Genomic DNA, 20,000 nt, shown 5'->3' with positions numbered 1-20,000 from the left:
CAAATGCATTGTGAACACCTTGTAACGATCTTATTTTGTTTCCCGTACCCTTCAAATGCATTCTAAACTATCTAGTTATGTTCTTTCGTTTTCCTACTCATCAAACGCATTCTAACCCTTTCTGATAACGTTTTCTTGTTTCCCTACTCATCAAAATGCATTCTGAACACTTTTTAACGATCTCATTTTGTTTCCGTACGATTCAAATTGATTCTGAACACTTTTTAACGATTTTAATTTGCTTCCCTACCCACCAAATACAGTCTAAACCCTTTCTAGCAACATTCTTTTGTTTCCCTACGCATCAAATGCATTCTGAACACTTTGTAATCATGTTCACTTTCCTCTCTTTTCATCAAATTAATTCTACACCTTTCTTAACGATGTTCTTTTGTCCTCGGCAGGTTGGAGACATGATCAGCGTGATAGACATGCCGCCGCCCGAGGAATCTATCTGGTGGAGGGGAAAACGAGGCTTCCAAGTAGGATTCTTCCCCTGCGAGTGTGTGCAGGTCATTGGCGATAAGGTGAGAGGGATGCGAACCCTTGTGATTATTTATTGTTGTATTTGTTTATAGAGTTGTTTATATGTTTATTTGCTTTCTTGTTCTATTATCGTATTTTCCTTAGTATTGTTTTGATGTAGTTGTTGTTATTATTATCATTTATTATTATTATGAGGAGGAAGGAAGTTTTAAGGAAAAGGAGGAAGGAGGAAGGAAGTTTTAACGAAAGGGAGGAGGAAGTTTCAGGAAAAAAGAGAAAGAAGGAATATTGTTATTATTATTATTATTATTATTATTATTATTATTATTATTATTATTATTATTATTATTATTATTATTATTATTATTATTATTATTATTATTACCATCATCGCTATTATTGTTATCATCGTTACTACTACTACTACTACTACTACTACTACCACCTTCACCACCCCCCTCCCTCCCACAGGTCCCACAGACGATCCAGCCCCAGACTCTAACACTGCCCCCTGCCCGGACCCAGGGCCCCGCCGCCGCCGCCCCCCTGGCCCACCACACCCTGGGCAGCCCCACCGCCGCCCCCACCAAGCCCGTGCTGCGGAAACACGGCAAACTCATCGCCTTCTTCAGGTACGTGGGGGGAGGAAGAGGAAGAAGAGGAGGAGAGGGGAGGAAAGAGGAGGTGAAAAGAAAAAGAAGGTTTAAATGAAGAGGAAGAAGGTTTAAAAGGAAGAGGAGGAGAAAAAAGACTGAAGTGGGAGGAGGAGAGGTGGTTTAAGGAAGAAGAAGAGGAGGAGGAGGAGGACGAGGAATAATGAAGTTTTAAGGAGAAAGAGGAAATATGATGTTTAAGGAAGAGTAGGAGGACAGAGAAGGAAACTTATGGAAGAGAAGGAGTAGGAAGAAGGAAGTTTTAATGAAGAGGAGGAGGAGGAGAAGGAGGAAGAAGATCCAAGGAGTGGGAGGAGGAGAAAGAGGAAAGAAGTTTTAATGAAGAGGAGGAGAAGGAGAAGGAGAGAGATAGAATGTTGAGAGAGAAAGAGAAGAAAGAAGAAGACTCAAGGAGAAAAGGAGGAAAAGAGGAAGGTTTAAGAAAGGAGGAGGAAGAAAGAGAGAGAGAAAGAGGAGAAAGAATACTGAAGGAGGAGAGAAAGGAGGAAAAAAGGGGAAGATATAAGGAAGGAGGAGGTGAAAGAGAAAGAATGTTCAGAGAGAAAGAGGAGGAGGAGGAGGAAAGAAAAAAAGATTTAAGGAGAGAGAGAGAGAGAGAGAGAGAGAGAGAGAGAGAGAGAGAGAGAGAGAGAGAGAGAGAGAGAGAGAACCTACCTAAAAACACCAACAAACCAACACTAAACAACCCAAAAATCTAAAAAAAAAAAAAAACACCAATAATGTCCCCAACACCCCACAAAAAAATCTAACCACCACAGTTACTCACCGACACACATCCCGCAGGAGTTTCATCTTGTCGCGTCCTTCCCGCCGCAAGCTGAAGCAGAGTGGCATCCTGAGGGAGCGAGTGTTTGGCTGCGACCTTGGGGAACACCTCCTTAACTCTGGCCATGAGATCCCAATGGTCCTACGCTGCTGTTCTGAGTTCCTGGAGGGGCATGGCATTGTGGACGGCATCTACAGGCTCTCCGGGATCACCTCCAATATACAGAAGCTGAGGTGTGTGTGTGTGTGTGTGTGTGTGTGTGTGTGTGAATCAGAGAAGAGGAAAGATTTTAGATTTGTTTAGATGTTTGTAAATTGTATGTTTGTTAAGTATGATTTGAGTTTGATTGTGCTAGAGAGAGAGAGAGAGAGAGAGAGAGAGAAGACAAGTTTGGTATGTGATTGTAAGGAAATAAGCGAACTTTTATGAAAACATTATTGCATTTGACATGGAAAAGAACACCAAGGAAAAAATTATAATGAAAATGCTAACAGACTCTCTCACCGCATCTCACAGGAATACATGACACTAATACTTACACTCTCTTGCCTCACCTCAGTAAGAGATTTGATGAGGCCAAGACACCAGGAAAGTTTATAATGAGATTACTAGCACTATAAAACTACCACTATCACTAATGCATATTCTTGGTTCACCTCACAGGAATACATTTGATGGGGCCAAGACACCAGGAAAATTATAAGACTACTAGTACTGTAAAACTACCACTAACACACAATAACACTCTCTTGCTTCTAAAACTACCACTATCACTAATATACACTCTTGTTTCACCTTACAGGAAGAGATTTGATGAGGGAAAGACACCAGGAAAATTTATAAGATTACTATCACTATAAAACCAACACCAATACACACTAGTTCACATTCTTGGTTCATCTCACAGGAATACATTTGATGAGGTCAAGACACAAGGAAAATTTTTATTAAGACAACAAGCACTTTAAAACCAGCACTACCACACATTCTTGGTTCATCTCACAGGAACAGATTTGATGACTAAACACCAGGAAGAAAGAATAACACTACTGGCACTATCAGACTATCACTAACACTAATACATGTGATGAGGCAAAGATACCAAGAAAAAATTGCAAAACTACTTGTGTTATTAAACCAGCATTAACTCCTTCAGTACTGGAACACATTTTTTTTCTTGAGATTTGTGTACGATCAGACCATTTTATTGACATTAGGAAGGATTTATGTATGTCAGAAGATTAATGGCTGCAGTCTTCACTATTTTAATCTCCCATATAAGTTTCTGAAACTGTATAAAATCACCAAATAGTAAGCAGAATTAATGTTAAGACTCATGTTTCTTAGAGCATTCTTAAGACAGTTTGGCATGTTTTTGGGGCATTTTAAGACAGTTTGGCAATGATAACACCATTTTATTGACATTAGAAAGGGTCTGTGGAGGTCATAGGGTTAATGGCTGCAGTCTTCACTAGTTTTAATCCCCCTAATAAGTTTCTGAAGCTGTATAAAATCATCAAATAGTAAGCAGAATGAATATAGAAACATGTCATGGTACTGAAGTGGTTAAACATTGCAGAATCTTGAGAAAGCAATGATAATGTTAATGATGCATAATTGTGTGTGGGTTACCAAAACTAACACACTCTTACTTCACCTGATAGGAACGCATTCGACGAGGACAGGATACCAGACCTGTATGGGGATGACAGCATCCTGCAGGACATACACTGTGTCTCCTCAGTGCTCAAGATGTACTTCCGGGAGCTGCCCAACCCGCTGCTCACCTACCAGCTGTATGAGAAGTTTGTGGAGGCGGTGATGCAGGACGAGGACATCAGACTGCTGTACCTACGGGATGTGGTGCAGCAGCTTCCCCCACCACATTACAGGTGAGGTCACACACTAATCAATTTCTACAGGTGAGGGATGGATTTTTTTTTTTTTTTTTAGTTTTCTTTTCTTTTGCCTTTCTCTTTTTTTTCTATTTTTCCAGGTATGCTTTAGTTTTTAATATTTTCTTTTCTTTCTTTTTATGTTTCTTTTCCAGGTGAGGGATTGTTTTTTCAACTTTCTGTTCCTTTTTGTCACCTTTCTCTCTTTTTTTCTACTTTTCCAGGTAAGCTATTGTTTTTAATATTTTCTTTTCTTTCTTTTTACTCTTCTTTTCCAGGTGAGCCACAGACCTTATGAATTTTTATTCTTTCATGTGATTCAGACCTTTTTTTTATTTTCCTTTATGTGAGGCAAAAATTTTCTTTTTTGTGGGAGAGGAAGTTTTTTTTTTATTTTGTTCTCTTTGTGAGGCAAATATTTTCATACTCATTCTGAAACCGAGTCAAAGATTTTTGTGCCCTACCAGTAGCCATAACCCTAGAGGCATCCCCCAATCACCCATTAACCCCTGCAATACTTTGAGATTTGTGTACAATTAGACCATTTTATTGATATTAGGAAGGGTCTATGGAGGTCAGAAGATTAATGGCCACAGTCTTCACTATTTTAACCCCCCATGAGTTTTTGAAGCTGTATAAAATCACCAAATAGTAAGCAGAATGAATATGGAAAACACATCTTAGTACTGAAAGATTTAAGCTCCCTTGACCCCACAGAACGCTGGAATACCTGGTGCAGCATCTGTCCCGGGTGGCATCACACAGTGGGGAGACAGGCATGACGGCCAAGAACATCGCCATCGTGTGGGCACCCAACCTGCTGCGTTCCAAGGACCTGGACAATGGAGGGGTGGCGGCACTGCAGGTGGGTGTCTCGGCCTGGCTCGCTGGTGTCCTCTTAATGTAACTTGTCTTAAATGATGCAACAAATGCTCAGATGTTATTTGTTAAACTCTTCTCTTTCTATTAATTAGCAGGTTAAATTTCTCTCTCTCTCTCTCTCTCTCTCTCTCTCTCTCTCTCTCTCTCTCTCTCTCTCTCTCTCTCTCTCTCTCTCTCTCTCTCTCTCTCTCTCTCAGAAAATTGACTGTGTATTGTCTGAGTAGAACTTAAATATGTGCTTTACCTTCAGAACTTGAGTGATGTTTCCTTCAGTCCTCTTGACTCTTAGAATTTCAGCTACTGTATTTATTATCTTAACTGGTTGTATCTTAGAATTTGAACTATTCATTATCTTAGAAAAAAAATACATTTCTTAAGTATCACAGCTTCTTAGAATCTTAACTCCTGTACTTCTTATCTTAACTGTTAGTATTGCAAAACATCTTATCTTCAGTACCAAAGCTTCATAGAGTTTAAACTAATACATATTCTCTTAACTTGAGTACTTCATTGGTGTTACTTAGAATATTGACATTATATTAGCTTTTAGAATTGATAACTTCCTTTAGATTCAATATATCGAAAAGCACTCATTACCATGCCTTAACTGTCTCACTTTTACTTATTTGAATGTCTAAAATATACAACAAAACACGAATATAAACTCAACATTCATGCATTGTTCTCTAGTAAGTCTTTCCTATCCATCTCAGAATGGCTCTCAAGAATTCAGTGTCTGTGTCCTACCTTGTAACAAACCTTGAGTCAGATGTCAGGCGCACAGATTGTACCTTCAATACATGACATAAAGTGTAGATGTACCTTCACTCCAGCCAGACTCACCCTTAAGATCAGTGTCTGGGCTGCATTTGAGGCATCTTGTATTAGGCACTGCACTTGGGTATGAAAGATGTGTCATTAATCATTGTGCATTTTTTCCATAACTTGTGATGTGTGTCTCACGTGAAGGAGGTCGGTTATGGATTACAAAAAGCTTGTTTAAGAGATTTGTTTCATTGAAGCTTTAAAATTGAGCTTTAATTGACTCTAAATATAGTCATTCTTCAAAGAAATTAACAGGAATGATGATTTATTGAGTCAAGACATTTCCATTTTCCAAAATTAATTTAAAAAAACTGTAATTGCATCAAAACATAAATGCTTCCATCAGAAAATTATAAGATGAGTTTTAATCAAATCTAAACACACCTACTGCTTCAAAAGATAAACAGGAAAGAGCTTTGATTGAGTCTAACCCTAACCAAAAAGAATTGAGTAAATGTAGACACTTCTTCCCAAATAATAATATAGAAGAGCATCTCAAGTGCCTTTCCTAACTCTATACGCCTCACTTGCTCTTCAATGCACCAGTCAGTCAGTCCTCCAAGCACAGCTAGAACTCTGTGTCTTCACTAAACTCTTTTTTGTGTACCTGTTAGAAATCTATCCTCACTCAAGTTAAGTTTTGTGTCCCAGTGTCCAGTCTGTCCAGTCACCAGCCAGGACAAGCTCTTAGTGCATTTCTTGGTGTTCACTTCAGCCTCAGATCAATGTCCTGACTGTTTTATCAAATGATTTATAACGTTCAGCATGTTGGGATTAAACCTAAAAAGAGTTCAGTTTACTTTGTATAGATATGAAAGGAGTTTGTTTTATACATGTGTGTGTATGTGTGAGTGTGTTTGTGTGAAGCAGCAGCATTGCATCTTCACCCTTTCAGTGCGTGCTTGTGTGAGTGAAAATCTGTGCGTGTCAACCCTTTCATAATGACAAAGAATCAAATTTTATTATATGAATTATCAATAGTAATGATCTTAGGCCAACCAAAAAAATAAAATGCAAAAAAAGATAAGAAAATTAAAAACAATTCGATGTGCATCTTAAAAACAATACTGACATGAATCTCTAATTGAATTGACATGCAAATCATTGTATAGGCAGCCAAGAAGGTCAGTTTGGTGTTTGGTATTTCTTGGATGGAAGTTTAGCTTATGTCATATTCCTCATTTCTGTTCCTAGTGCCCAGTTTTACATCCTTATAGCTTCAAAGGCTTGTCTTATTATTTCTTTCATTTGTTTTTTTACCATGTGTCACTGATCACGCACAAATGTTCCTAGTTGTGTCCTCTTTTTGTAACTAACTAAAGCACTTGATGATGATGATGATGAATACTAAATCAACACCTGAATTATGACATACCTTAAGAAAGCTTTATTTTTATTTTTCAGTAGAGTTAGAAAAAAAGAGAGAAGGACGTCATTTTTTTTACATACATATTTTTAATCCTGAATTTGTACAGTCTTTTTTAAATTGCATGTTTGACGCTATCTTACTCTTAGAATGTTGATTTCTTTTTTCTAATGCAATGCAAGGTATGTGTCTCTTGTACATACAGTGTGACTTTTTATGCTCACTTTACTCACCTTGATTCATGAGTTCTTGGTTTCCTCTCTCACTGTTGTCACGTTTAACTTCCTCACCCAAGACAAGACACCTAAACCTTCTCTTCGTGCCGTTTTTAGGACGTGGGCACTCAGGCGGTGGTGACTGAGTACCTGGTGCGCTATGTTGACCTCATATTCAACGATAAGATTCCCACCTTCTCACATTCCACTAACGGGGTCGAGGGAACGCCCAAGAAGTCACGGCCAAAGTCCCTTGCCATCTCCACGCCCACCAAGCTCATCTCCATCGAGGAAGCACGCACCAGAGCCCTCAACACCGCCATCAAGCCTGACCAGAAGTACATTGAAGTTGGTGAGTGACTTGAGGGTATAAGCTTGTTTGTGCTAAGTCAATAGAGAGTTTTAGAAGATATGACAAATTTATGATAGGTGAAAATAGAAAGATTAGCATTATATAGTATTTTATAAGCCTGACCAGAAGTATATTGAAGGTGGTGTGTCAAGGCTCTAAGGTTGTTATTGGAAGTTTGTATAGAGTTTTAGAAGACGTGATAAGTTTATGATAGGTGGAAATAGAAAGATTAGGTTTATATATTTCATAAGCCTGACCAGAAGTACATTGAAGGTGGTGAGTTAAGGCTCTGAGGTTGCTAGTGTATGTTAATAGGGAGTTTTAGAAGGCAAGACAAGTTTATGATAGATGGAAATAGGTAGCTTAGGTTTATATATTTCATAAGCTAGACCAGAAGTACATTGAAGTCAGTGAGTGGTTTGAGGCTTTGACGATCTTGGTGCTTAGTCAATTTGAGCCTATTATTGTACTCCCTTAAATTTATATCTATTCACTTGCCACACACTAATCTATTTTACAACCCACTTACCCACCAATCAGTCAACCTTTTCCTCAACTTACCTGCTGCACACCAACAGGAGGAGGGCCACAGAACCTGCCCCTGAAGTACCACACTGTGATTGAGCTGCCGAGCCGGAAGGGAGGCAGCCTGAAGCAGAAGAAGTCCCCGTCAGGCTGGAAGAGCATTTTCAGCAAGGGAAGAAGCATGCATAAGCACCCTCGTAAAGCCTCTACTCCCAGCGACCTGCCTCTCAACATCTCTGTAAGTCTCCACCAGAGGGACACTTATTTCACTTACTATCCACTTATACTAGGTAGGGAGTGTGGCAAGTGGAGTGAGGTGGAATTGAGAAGAGTGGAATGTCCGTCAGGTATGTTAAAAGGACTCCTGGCTTGCGTAGTCCATTCAGGAATGCGAGGTTTAAGGTACTGCAGTGTTTAGTTATGTACTTATTCTCTTCCCTGTTTTTTGCTGCTCATTTAAACCCTTATGTACAGTTGTGGCCACATTTCAAGTTGCCTGCACTTGCTTCCACTGTGTTTTGGGTTTTCTCTCACTCGCAATTCTGATCTGCTCTGTCTTGCAAGGAAACGTGCCACCTCTTAGACCTGTGGGAGTTGAGAGGTGTCAGGAATGAGGGAAGGCTGAACACAGTGTGGCAGTGTGGTGTGTTTGAATATTAACCCTGGCTGTACTTGTCCCAGTTGGTCACATATTCCTAACTCTGAATTTTAATTGTATGAAATATTTGAAGTAGGAGTAAGAATTATACTAATCTTTATTATTATTTTTGCTGTAAATGTCAGTGATATTAACTTTCTAAAGCAAAATAGTATTATAATGACCAATTTTCAAAGGAATATTACATTTTTTATTATGAGAATATTAATTACTGCTTGTTAATGATGAAAAATGGAGAGAATTTGATTAGATTTTCTAGAAACAGAATTAATCATGACTGACTCTAGGTTAGTCTTTTCTTGTGACACCTTGTTGAATCACCCCTCCGTCTAACCCCCAAGCATGCACATCCAGTGAGGCACAGCTGTCAGTCATTGTCAGCCGGGGCACTCACTGGAACACTTAACCCTCTGATGAATAATGACAGAGCAACACTTGTAACACTTAACAAACAACAACAACAACTTAACTGAAGAAAAAACAAACATAAGTCACTAAAAACCTCTGAATTATCCTATTATTTCCTTCACCGTCAACTGCATCTTTCATTATTGTGTCCCAAAACTTGCACCACATTAAATCAAAGGAGAAACCACATTAGACCAAAGGGTTAAGCTCCTCACCTGCATTTGTTACCTGTCCTCACCTGTGTTACCTCTTAGAACCTTGCAAGCCTTATTAACCCTTACTAGAGTCCCCCATTCATTGCTGCTGACCCTCTGATCCCCCCAAGAACCCAGGCTCATTGCTGGCAGGGCTAGAATGCACACACTACTGGAATGTTAGTGCTGGAACAGAAAGTGAAGTTATGAGGAAGAGAAAATGGGAAATGTATGATGATGAGGAACAAAAGGAAATATTATGGTGTGTGATAAAAAAATATATAATCTTTTGGAACTGTTGAATGAAGGTATGATGAAAAGAAAAAGTGGAAATGTATATTCACAGTTTATGATAATTTTGTACTGCATGAAGTAAATATTTGCCCAGTTTGTAATGATACCAGACAGAATAAAGTGACATACAGTACCAAAAATTAAGATAAAGAGAAGGAAAAAGTAGATAAGCATGATTATAAGAATTTCAGAGTCCATAAGTTTACACAGTATCAAAAATTAAGGCAACAAGGAAAAAAAAAAGGAGAAAAATAGACTTCACTCAGAACACCATAAACTAAAAAGAGAAAGAAGAGGAAGAGAAAACCTATCAACTTTTCTCATAACATCATAAACTAACAAAACACCAAAAAGTTCCTGACAGTGTGTGCATTCTGGCTCTCAACTCGGCTACTACTTGTATTTTGGCCGCAACCACACCCAACTTGCCTTTGTTGTTGCCACTCCAGGACTCTGTGGTGACCGAGGCTGATGTTGCTCCTTCCATCTCCAAGCGTCTCCGTACAGTCAAGTCAGTAGAATCCCTCATCTCTGCCTCTGCCTCATTACACTCAAATAGAAACTCACAGGTTGGTATCAAGAAACATTTTAGTTCTGCGTCTTCCCTCCCAATCATCATGCACTTGTTGTATGTTCTGTATCAATCAGGCAGGCTTGTGTGTATTGTTTTTGTGTGTGTTATGTATTAAGAGCTATACAGGTTTCATAATTTCTGTGTATCTTCTACTAATCTTCACGCTCTTCTTGTATGTTTTGTATCAGTCAGGGAGGCTCATGTATATTTTCTTTATGTATGTGTTATGTATTAGGGGCTGTATAGTTCTCATAACTTTATGTATACATTGATTATGTGTGTATTTTATGTCAAACTTTGTACACACTCAATAATTTCCATTGTTGTTGTTTTAATAGAGTCTACCCTCCACAGTCCAATGGCTCATGTACATTTTCTATTAATCCATAAACCTATATAATGATGCATTTATATTTATTTATAGGATAAGATGGTACATTGAAACACTGAGAGTATTCACCAGCATCTTGCCTTTAATTTTACAGATATTGAAAATTGAATATTATTGAGAAAATTCAAACCAAACTAGTAATTCTCTTAGTCATATTTCAAGTACGTAGAGTCACTTCTCGATAGCAAGTATAGTAGAAGTCCATACACTCACAACACTCAGTACTCACCAGCACCTTCCCTCCCCAAGGCCTTGGAGTCGCCTGAGAGGAAGGACGGTCTGGAGCGGGACAGACTGCAGCGGTCTCCCCAGGATGGCCGGGAGAGCCGCAGCGACTCCCTCACCAGCCCGCTGTCCTCGCCCCGCACACACAACCGCTCTGTCTCGCACGACTCTTATTTCAACATGCTGGACAGCCGCACCAACAGTGTGCCATCACAGGTGCCCGTAAAGGAGGAGGGCGAGAGTGACCTAGACTCACCGGAGAACTCCAGGATTTACCTCGACATCAGTGAGCTGGACTTGAACTTCAGCACGAGCGAGAAGGACCTGAAGGGCTTCGAGGTGGACACACTGAAGTCCACGTCAAATGAGGAGCCCGACAACATGTCCAACTCCACGCTGGACATGGAGAACCTCAGCATGTGTTCTGAGGGCACCAAGAGCAAGGAGAATGTCAGCCCCCGCCCGGAGAAGAAGAGCCTGAAGGACAAACTGAGGCATCGGTTCACCTCGCCACCGACACAGCGCAGGAACGACCACAGCCTCAGCGACTCTGGCGAAGACTCCCACAACAACAGCCTGAAGCGAGCCTCGGCATCTCTCAGGGACAAAATTGTGCAGGCGCTGAGTCCAGAAACGTCTCGGCGGCAAACAGACTCCTCCCCTAAAGCTCCGTCTCCCTCCAGCTCTCCAAAGTTCAAGCATGTGCGCACAGTGGAGGTTCAGGGACCAGACAGCTACACCACCAAACCTGAGGTGCCACGGTCACTCATTGGGGACCGGGGCACGGAGCATGAGGGGAGCATAGAGACCGTGCTGGCAGAGATCCACGTGGAGCCAGACAGCCAGGATGACACCCCTTCAAGGCTCAGCTTAGACGGCACCCTCATTGACCCAGAACTGCTGGAGAAGATCACGCACCTCAGGACGTCTCCTTCCATCAGTGCGTCTGAGGTCAGCACGAACTCGCTGGCCGAGGCGACGATATCAGACAACGAGAGTTTCACCCTTGGCAGCAGCAACAGTGGTGTGGGCATCACCGAGGGCAAGGAAGTGCTATCAGACACTGCCAGTAGTCTCACACAGTCTAACTCCGCCACTCCCATCGCTGCACCCGCGTTCAGTGTTGTTCCTGAGAACCCCGCCACACAGAAAGAGACGACCATCACCCCCTCCTCCATGGAAGAAGACCTCACCCCAATGCAGGAGTTCCCAAAGCCCAGACCAAACTCACTTCTAGGACTGCCCACTGCTGAGCTTCTCTCCTTGGGGTCTGCTCTCACCTCCCCCGAGACTCCACAGGGTGACTCCACCTTCCTGGAGATCCAGTACCACCCCTTGAGTGACACCACAGAGCCCTCCACTCCGAGTGAGTCTCAGTTTGTGCAAGACCTGGTGGGCGTGGGGCCAGCGGTGCCATACCAGCCCCCCATGGAGGAGCCCCGGCAGTCCAGCCCCCTCTCAGTGGACCTGAGCAGTAGCGACGACCCCACAGAGGAAGGCCCGACCTACGAGAATGTGGAAACAAACAGTTCGTGTCTGAGTGTGGACCCCACCACTGCTGCTCTCCCACCCTCCCCCTGCACCCTGTCTTCCCAAGGAGACTCCCAGGCAGACGACAAAGCTTTAATGGACCAGTCTGGCAGCCAGAGCTACGACATCCCCTATGAGAACCTGAATTCAGTGTATGAGAATGTGAACTACAGCACCGAGTATGAGAACTTTGAGTATGGTCCTGAGTACCAGAACGTTGAATACGAGGCAAACACTGACAGCCTGGAGAGGAACAAGACAGACAGCCTCAGGGGTGATGTGTGCAATGAAAGGCAGGAACAGTTGAGCGTGATGGTGAATGCCGTGAGTGAGAGTGATGGCCTGGTTGAGGAGGGTGTGGAGGCGATAGCCGAGTGTGTGTACGAGAACATTGAATCTCTCCCTGGTGAATCTCGCCCCGTGTACGAAAACTTGGAGGAAAGTAGTGCCGAGCAGAACCAGTGTGTGCCTGAGGGCGACGACGCTTATGAGGAGTATCTGTTTGGGAACGAAAGGCAATACGAGAATGTGGAGTTTGCTTCCCCAGCACCGGCCGCCCCAGACAAGACCTCTGACGTCAAGACTCCCGTGGAGGTGGAGGGGGAGGTGGTGTACCAGCAGGTTAAGATATTCCGCAAATCTGTGAAGGAAGTGAACGACATGCTGAAGGCAAAGGGAGAGAGGCGGGAGGGCGTGGAGCAGTGTAGTAGTGTTAGTGGTGCGGTGGACAGTGATAAAGGTGTGAGTGTTTACAAAGTGGACAAGAGTGACCATATTTCAGAGCTTCCAGTACAGGTGCCTCATATGGGCAACACAAGTGTTCCCCACCCCTCAGAGTCTTTGCCTTGTTCCCAGGACCTTGCACCACAGCCCAGAGGAACGGCCCAAGACCCAGAGCTGCACACTCAGCCAAGCGAGGATAGCGAGTGTCTGGACTCCCCCATCACCTCCTCATCCGTCAGCATGGCGACGGAGGTGTTAGTACTCCCCGCTTTTGCCTCACCCACAGAGTCCACCACAGACGATGTCACCTCCCCTGTGAGTAGTGATGACGCTAGTTCTCCGAGACCCGTGCATGATGTTCAGGATTACTGCTCCTCGTCTTCCCCTTCAAAAATGCCGGCTGTCCTGCCCAACCTCTCCCCTCCAACCCCAGAGAATGTTCCCACTCCCCCTGCCGCAACCTCCACCCCCAACAGATCCCTGCCCCCACCGAGCATCATCAGTCCCGCCCCCTGGCCCCGCACCTCCCCCAGACACACACCAATCACTGCCCCTGTGCCCAGGCCCCGTCAGCTGCCCAGACTAAACTTGTCCTCTCCACTTGTGTCTCCTGTGTCCACCCCCTCCTCTTCTGTGTCCATTTCCCCTGACTCCCCTGCCACTCCAGGCAACAGCTCCTCCCAAGCCACTCCTACTGAAGAGCAGGTCCCTGATTCTCAAATGTCCCAGCCTAGCCAGTCAAATTTTATGGTAGAGTGTCAGAGGAGTGAGTTGCCGTGCTCTGTGGATCCTAAATTTCATAAACCAGTGGGAGATAAGGCACAGGGCGGCCCCACAGACCCTGCCACACCACAGTTGCCACAGCCTCCTCCCACCACTAAGTCTGATGCTCATCAAGCTAAGAATTTGACTGACTCTAAACCTCCTCCTGTCTCTCAACTTCCCACTTTTCAAAGATATAAAAGTTCCCCGGAATTCAAGACCACTTCCAAAGAGATGACCGGCGAGAACACCTCGGATAAAGCCACGTGGGACGTTGAGGAAATGACATCAGCAGGCCTCATGACGAACCTTGACTCGTCCGACCCACAGAAGAGGGAGAGAATCGAACAGTACAAAAGGGAGAGGCGGTCATTCTTGAGGGAAAAGTACAAATCTGAGAGCTTTCGTGGGGAGAAGGACGACATGATCCTCAGACTGCGGCAGAAGGCGACGAGTCCATCGCGGCCAGGTGAGGAAGGCGCCGAGGATGAGGAGATGATCATGTACTCAGGGTCTTCAGGTGACGTGTTCCAGAAGAGAAGAGAGAGTCTGAGTCCAACCAAGCAGTTAGACCTAGCTGCAGGTAAGACCTCCCCCACCAAGCATGTGGCAAGGACAGGCAAGAGGGAGACTGCTGAGACCACCACCTCAAAAGACAAGAGAGAGGATCAGGAGGAGGGTTCAGTATTTAAGCGAACGTCACCCACCAGGAGAAGTCTGAGTGACATGGGGAAGACCGGGGAACTCAGAAGCCCGACAAGGACTCGATTTTCCTCAGGAGGTGCAGCACCTTCCTTCCGCAGGAGCAGCAGTAGCAGCAGCAACAGCAGTGTAGGGAAAGCCTGCCGAGCCCATGGTACAGCAGTCTGGCACTAAACAGCTTCCAGAGAGAGAGTCGTCATTTCAGCATTCCAGTTCTGGAGAGTCACGGCCTAGTCCTCCAAGAAAAAACTCTTCGTCAGTGAGCCCGGTGACGATGCCTGATGCACTGCCCCTGCAGAGACCAGGCACCGGCCAGGCACGGAGGGCCAAGGCATCCAGGAGTGACGATGATGATGTCAATGTAAAGGCACGAGTGGCTGTCTGGGGCAAGCAGGACAAGCCCAGCTCCCCCAAAGATGTCAACAGCATCAGCAAAGAAGAACTGGAGACCAAAACAGAGAAAGCCATAATGAAGAAGCAGGAACAGAAGGCAGGGAAGGAAATGGTAACTAGGAAAAACTCAAGTCCTACTCCCTTGTCACCAGTTAGGAAGTCTTCTCTCCCCAAGGCCACTCCCCCTTCCCCAGGCATCCCTAAAGCCCCTTCCTCCTCCTCAGGGTCAGGGAAGGTCTCTCCCCCTGGCATCCCCAAAGCTCCTCCTCTGTCCCCCACAAAAATCAGCATGAAGGCGGGAAACAAGCAGAAGGAAGAGGCCATTGATGCCGCCAGTGCTGCTGCGAGAGGAAACCCAGGACAGCAGAGCAGGATTAGAGACATGGCAGCCATTTTTGAACGCGATTCACCCACTGGTTCCAAGCCGGTCATGGTGAGGCAAAGCTCAAGAGAAGAGAAGAAGGAGAGGTAAGTGGAAGTGAGTGTTGTTTCTCCTTGTGGTATATGACCCTCTCAGTGTGCTTCCCTTTGTGTTCCTCTGTTTGTGGCGAGTCTCATCCGGGCCTTAACTCTCTTGGTGTCTTCTCAGTGTGGGCAGCTGCCACTGTGTACATACTTGCCTGATGAAGACCATATACACTAACATGTACAGAGAAACTTTGCAAGTATTTGATATTTACTTTGCCTAACATTTCACTTTCAAAGATGAATATTTGGATCCAGTTTTGTACTAACTTCATGTAGTAAACTAGTATATTGGCCCCACTCCAGCTTCATCTTGGCTGCCAGTTTACAGGAGAAAGCCCCTACTGTAGATTAATGATAATAGATTTAAAAACCCAAAATATATAAATAAGATCACATAACATTGACATAATAGCAGGAGCAGCAGCACCTCACACCTGTCCTAACGAGACCCATCGTGTTGCCAGGTACTGAACACCTGACGCTGCAGGTCTGCTTCACCAAAGATGAACTCGTCTGCTGTCGCCTGGCCCAGCAGGGGTTGGTTTCCCCTGCTGCCGAGCCTGGCTGGGGTGGGCGTCCCCTGCTGCCTGCCTCCCCAGGCATGGATGTCCCCTGCTGTGTGGCAAGGCAGGGGCAGCTCACACACGAACTGGGTAACAGAGTGCTCAGCCAACCCTTCCCCCTCACCCCATGGCCTGAGCCCCACTACCCCAGGAACCCCGGATGCCCCAACCCCGTGCCAGGCCCTGCCCGGCAGAGGCAGCCCCGGGTGCCGCCACAACTGCTCTCTATAAGGAAGAACTTGTTGTTACATTCCAAATATTTTCTCGATATGTGCATGTTATGAGCTACTTTAGAACTATACCAATTCTCTCACTCACTCCTGACAAGATTGTGCCATTACATCTCTATAGGCAATTTTGATCCAGATTCTTATAAACACCCATTCTCTCCTCCCTCTCCTCCCCTCCACAACCCATCAGTTCATGATCCGAAGACGATGACAATGTGTGTGTGTATATTCTATTAAATACATCCTACTATTTTATTGCTCAGATTTGTGTATCTCATGCCCTCAGCTACAGTGGTGTACATATTCAACAGGCTCACTCCAGCAGTAAGTGTGAGGTTCAGGCTTTTGTGTTGCATTGGTTTTGTTGTTGCTGTGTGTGTGTGTGTGTGTGTGTGTGTGTGTGTGTGTGTGTCATTCTGATGTGTGTAGTATATTTTTCTTTTTACATTTTTATAGGTGTCTTTCAATTTGCTTTTTTTTCTATTATTATTATTATTATTATTATTATTATTATTATTATTATTATTATTATTATTATTAACTTTTTTGAGTACCGGTTTGTTTTGTAACGCATTCATTAGTCAGTGAGATGAATCATTGACTCCAGAAGCACAAGATATATATAGACTGTAATACCAATCCTGTTCTTGTATCTCTCTCTCTCTCTCTCTCTCTCTCTCTCTCTCTCTCTCTCTCTCTCTCTCTCTCTCTCTCTCTCTCTCTCTCTCAATTCTTATCTCTCATCTTCAAGCACGATTTGAAAGAACTATATACTATTTTGAATACTAAAGGAGCAGCCTCTATCTATACACTATATAATCGGACCAGTCATCATTAGGGAAAGTCAGTCATACATACGTGGTGCAAAACTGTTTTTCATAGATTACATATATTATAAACTCCATTTGTATAAACTGCCATGACTCGTTTTGAAGATATCCCAATGTACATACTTGTAAGAAATATAGCTATGGAGAAACTACCCACATTATTTCATCTCTCAAACCCTCCTGTGTGTGATATATTGTGGTGATTTTCTATGCTTTTTGTTTAGAAGATCTCGCCTCACTCTGCTCCTTTTATCTACCTCGTATGATAAGCAGGGAACACACTGGTGGCACCCTTAGCCCTGTCACACAGTCAAGGGAACAGTGTCATTATGAAGGAGCACTAATGTTATGTAAGTGAGTAGCTAGCTGTGGTATGACTTAGCTCTGGTGTAGCAGGATGGGGTTAGTCTCAGTGTGATCTTTATGTTCTTGTGATTTGACCATGTTTTTATGTTCTTACCTTCTCATATCTTGGTATGGCAGAATTTGATCTGCATTTCTTAATCGGGTTCATGAAAGATCATCAGATTCATTAGGTAAAAACCAACAAATTTATTCAACTTCAAAAACAAGAAATATATTCCTCTGAGAAGAAATTTAAATTTGATAGTATTTTTTTTTCAAGAGAGAGAGAGAGAGAGAATAATTGGGTTTGATATCATGCAATACTTACAATCCCATGAAAACAATCTCACAAGTCAGGTAAGTAATGAATTGTTTATAGAGACTTGTTTCACCATCACAGGGAAAACATATCGTACTTTGCATCACTCATGATAGACGTAATTGAGTTTCGTGTCTGCACACCTGTGTTTATGATACGAACCCCGTGTCGAGGAGTTAATTAAAGGTAAGAAAGTTGGAGTTTGGTAAGGTAAGCTAGTCGTCTTCCGTATTTATTTATTTTTTTTTAATTGGAAATGGAAATCATTTTTTTTTAAAGGATTTAGTCTCGAAAAAATTTTGTGGATGAAACAGTAGAATATAACTCTTTCACTCTATTAATAAGTCATTAGGGAAAATCACACGAGGAATGAACATGCTAAATACGTTTGACTTTTTAGATAAAACACACAATGGGGTCAAAAGAGATTATTTTCAAAATTTAAAGACAATTATTGTTGAATGGGAGATAAACAAAAAAAAAAAAAAAAAAGCATATCAACATTTAGTTTAAGTTTCTAACAGATGAGAAATTGAGGGAGGAGGGGCGGGAAAGAAGCAAACGATACACCTAATGTACTTTCCATTCTTCTTATTGCTACCAAAGCATATTCCATAAGATCGAAGAAATGGTGAATGAAAAGCCTCATCAATGAATATATTCGTGCTAAGATGAATGTTTATGCAAAGAATCAGAAATAAGACAGAAAAAAAGGGAACGAGGCTGGAGGTGGTCAAATGTTGGTGTACTAGAGCGAGCGGATTGTCAAGATCGTCACGGTTGAAAGTTACCGAAGTTTTTTCAGGTATTTTCACATTATCGCAAAAAATAAGCAACTTTCTATATAGGTAATGCAAAGGTAGCCGAGAGAAAGTAGTAGGTTAATTTTGTACTTGTCCAACAGAAACGTGATGGTATAACCGTGAAAGAGTACAGAGTAGCTATAGGTAGTAGCAATGATAATAATAGTAATGATGATGAGGAGGAGAAAGAGAAACAGGATAGGAATAAGAACTACTAAGAAGACAAACAAGAACAAGAACAAAAAGAGGGGAGGGGGAAGATGAAAAAAAAAAAAGAATATAAAAAAACAAGAACAAGAAATTAAGAAAAATAAATAGAAAGAAATAGAAGAATAAAACCAGAAACAGAAAGAAAATAGACTAGCCCAATGCAGTCATAAAAAAAAAGAAAAACAACTTGGATGCATTTCACAATCCCAAACCCTAAAAAAAGAAACTCAAATTGTACTTTTTTTTTTTTTTTTTTTTAGTATCAGAACCCCGTGAGCACCCAGTGGCCTTTCCTTAACTGGCTTGGCCGTGCTTACGTAACATACCTGGGGAGGTTACATGAGCCCTTGCATATAAGAATTCTCAGGGACAGATTCTCAAGCTATTAGAATCATCTTTATTTTTTAAGATGCCGTAGAGGAAGTTACTAGCATTCTTAAGAAGGCTGCTTTATTTGTGGACAATCGTGCGCATTTGAAGTAGTAAAAAAAAGGGGGAAGAGATACGATATACCTAATTAAATGAAATGGGAGGATTGCATTATTGACGTGTTGAGAGATTGGTACGGTGATGCACTGAAGGAAATGATGACAACAGATGGTATTACAAAGAGCTGAGGTGTAAGATAAGAGGAACTGACATGAATAGATAAGAGTTTATAATGAATAAGACACGGTTATTGTATGGAAGAAATTAATGTTAAGACGCTTTGACTGAATCCTTATGCTAATCGATCAAGTTGAACAGGAATCATGCACTAAAATAAGCAAAAATATGTTTGTTATTGGTAAGAGAAAATAATATTAGTTGCTATTTTGAAGTTACGCTCTAATCAAAATTCAGTAGAAATCGAGTAAGGGCCGGGAAAAATAATGTCAGTTAAGACTTATATTTGGCCATGTGCCAGTCTATTCTCAGTAGGAATAAGATAATTGGCAGAGAAATTACAGTCAATAACCCATGCTAAAATGTGCACGCTCTCATCTCGTGCACACAAAATTATGTAAAGAGAAACCTCTCACAGGAAGCGGCGGCCAAATCTTTCCTTTCATCAGCATTAAAACGTCAGGCGCTGTCAGAGTAATGAGCTGCGCGGGAGGAAGATAAAGTCACCGCTTGAGGAATAATGTAATAGTGCTCTTAGTATTAATAGCGATGCACACCGCTTGGTTACTAGGGGTGTAAAAGTACCCATTTAACACTTCCTTGCAGAAAACCTCCCCGCCCAAGCTCCCCGCAGGGATTTCAAGTTAGAACCGCTCCCCACTCCTGCCTGCCTTCTATACCGGATATTTAAGTATTGACAGGGTTTGTTATGAATTCAAAGATCACCTTAGTAATGTTTTAAGCTTTTTAGTTTATGATTCTGACGAGGGAGTATGTTCGTAATGA

At 42.6% G+C, this 20,000-nt stretch overlaps 1 protein-coding gene across 1 annotated transcript in view; it reads left to right on the top strand.

Annotated features, from left to right (window-relative positions):
* Nucleotides 1-17,083, top strand: part of LOC123519265 (GTPase-activating protein CdGAPr-like) — a 97,997-nt gene extending 80,914 nt beyond the window's left edge. The window contains 12 exon segments of the mRNA XM_045280393.1: nucleotides 405-527; nucleotides 958-1,118; nucleotides 1,944-2,159; nucleotides 3,591-3,818; nucleotides 4,539-4,686; nucleotides 6,641-6,652; nucleotides 7,227-7,461; nucleotides 8,040-8,224; nucleotides 9,990-10,109; nucleotides 10,755-14,605; nucleotides 14,607-15,318; nucleotides 15,773-17,083. Coding sequence (XP_045136328.1) covers nucleotides 405-527; nucleotides 958-1,118; nucleotides 1,944-2,159; nucleotides 3,591-3,818; nucleotides 4,539-4,686; nucleotides 6,641-6,652; nucleotides 7,227-7,461; nucleotides 8,040-8,224; nucleotides 9,990-10,109; nucleotides 10,755-14,605; nucleotides 14,607-15,312 — 5,985 coding nt within the window. The 3' untranslated portion in view covers nucleotides 15,313-15,318; nucleotides 15,773-17,083.
* The last annotated feature ends 2,917 nt before the right edge of the window (nucleotides 17,084-20,000 follow it).

The sequence above is a fragment of the Portunus trituberculatus genome, chromosome 45, assembly GCF_017591435.1.
Source record: "Portunus trituberculatus isolate SZX2019 chromosome 45, ASM1759143v1, whole genome shotgun sequence".
Classification (NCBI taxonomy): domain Eukaryota; kingdom Metazoa; phylum Arthropoda; class Malacostraca; order Decapoda; family Portunidae; genus Portunus; species Portunus trituberculatus.
The sequence above is the reverse complement of the archived record's forward strand: the minus strand, read 5'-3'. Positions and strand labels throughout refer to the sequence as shown.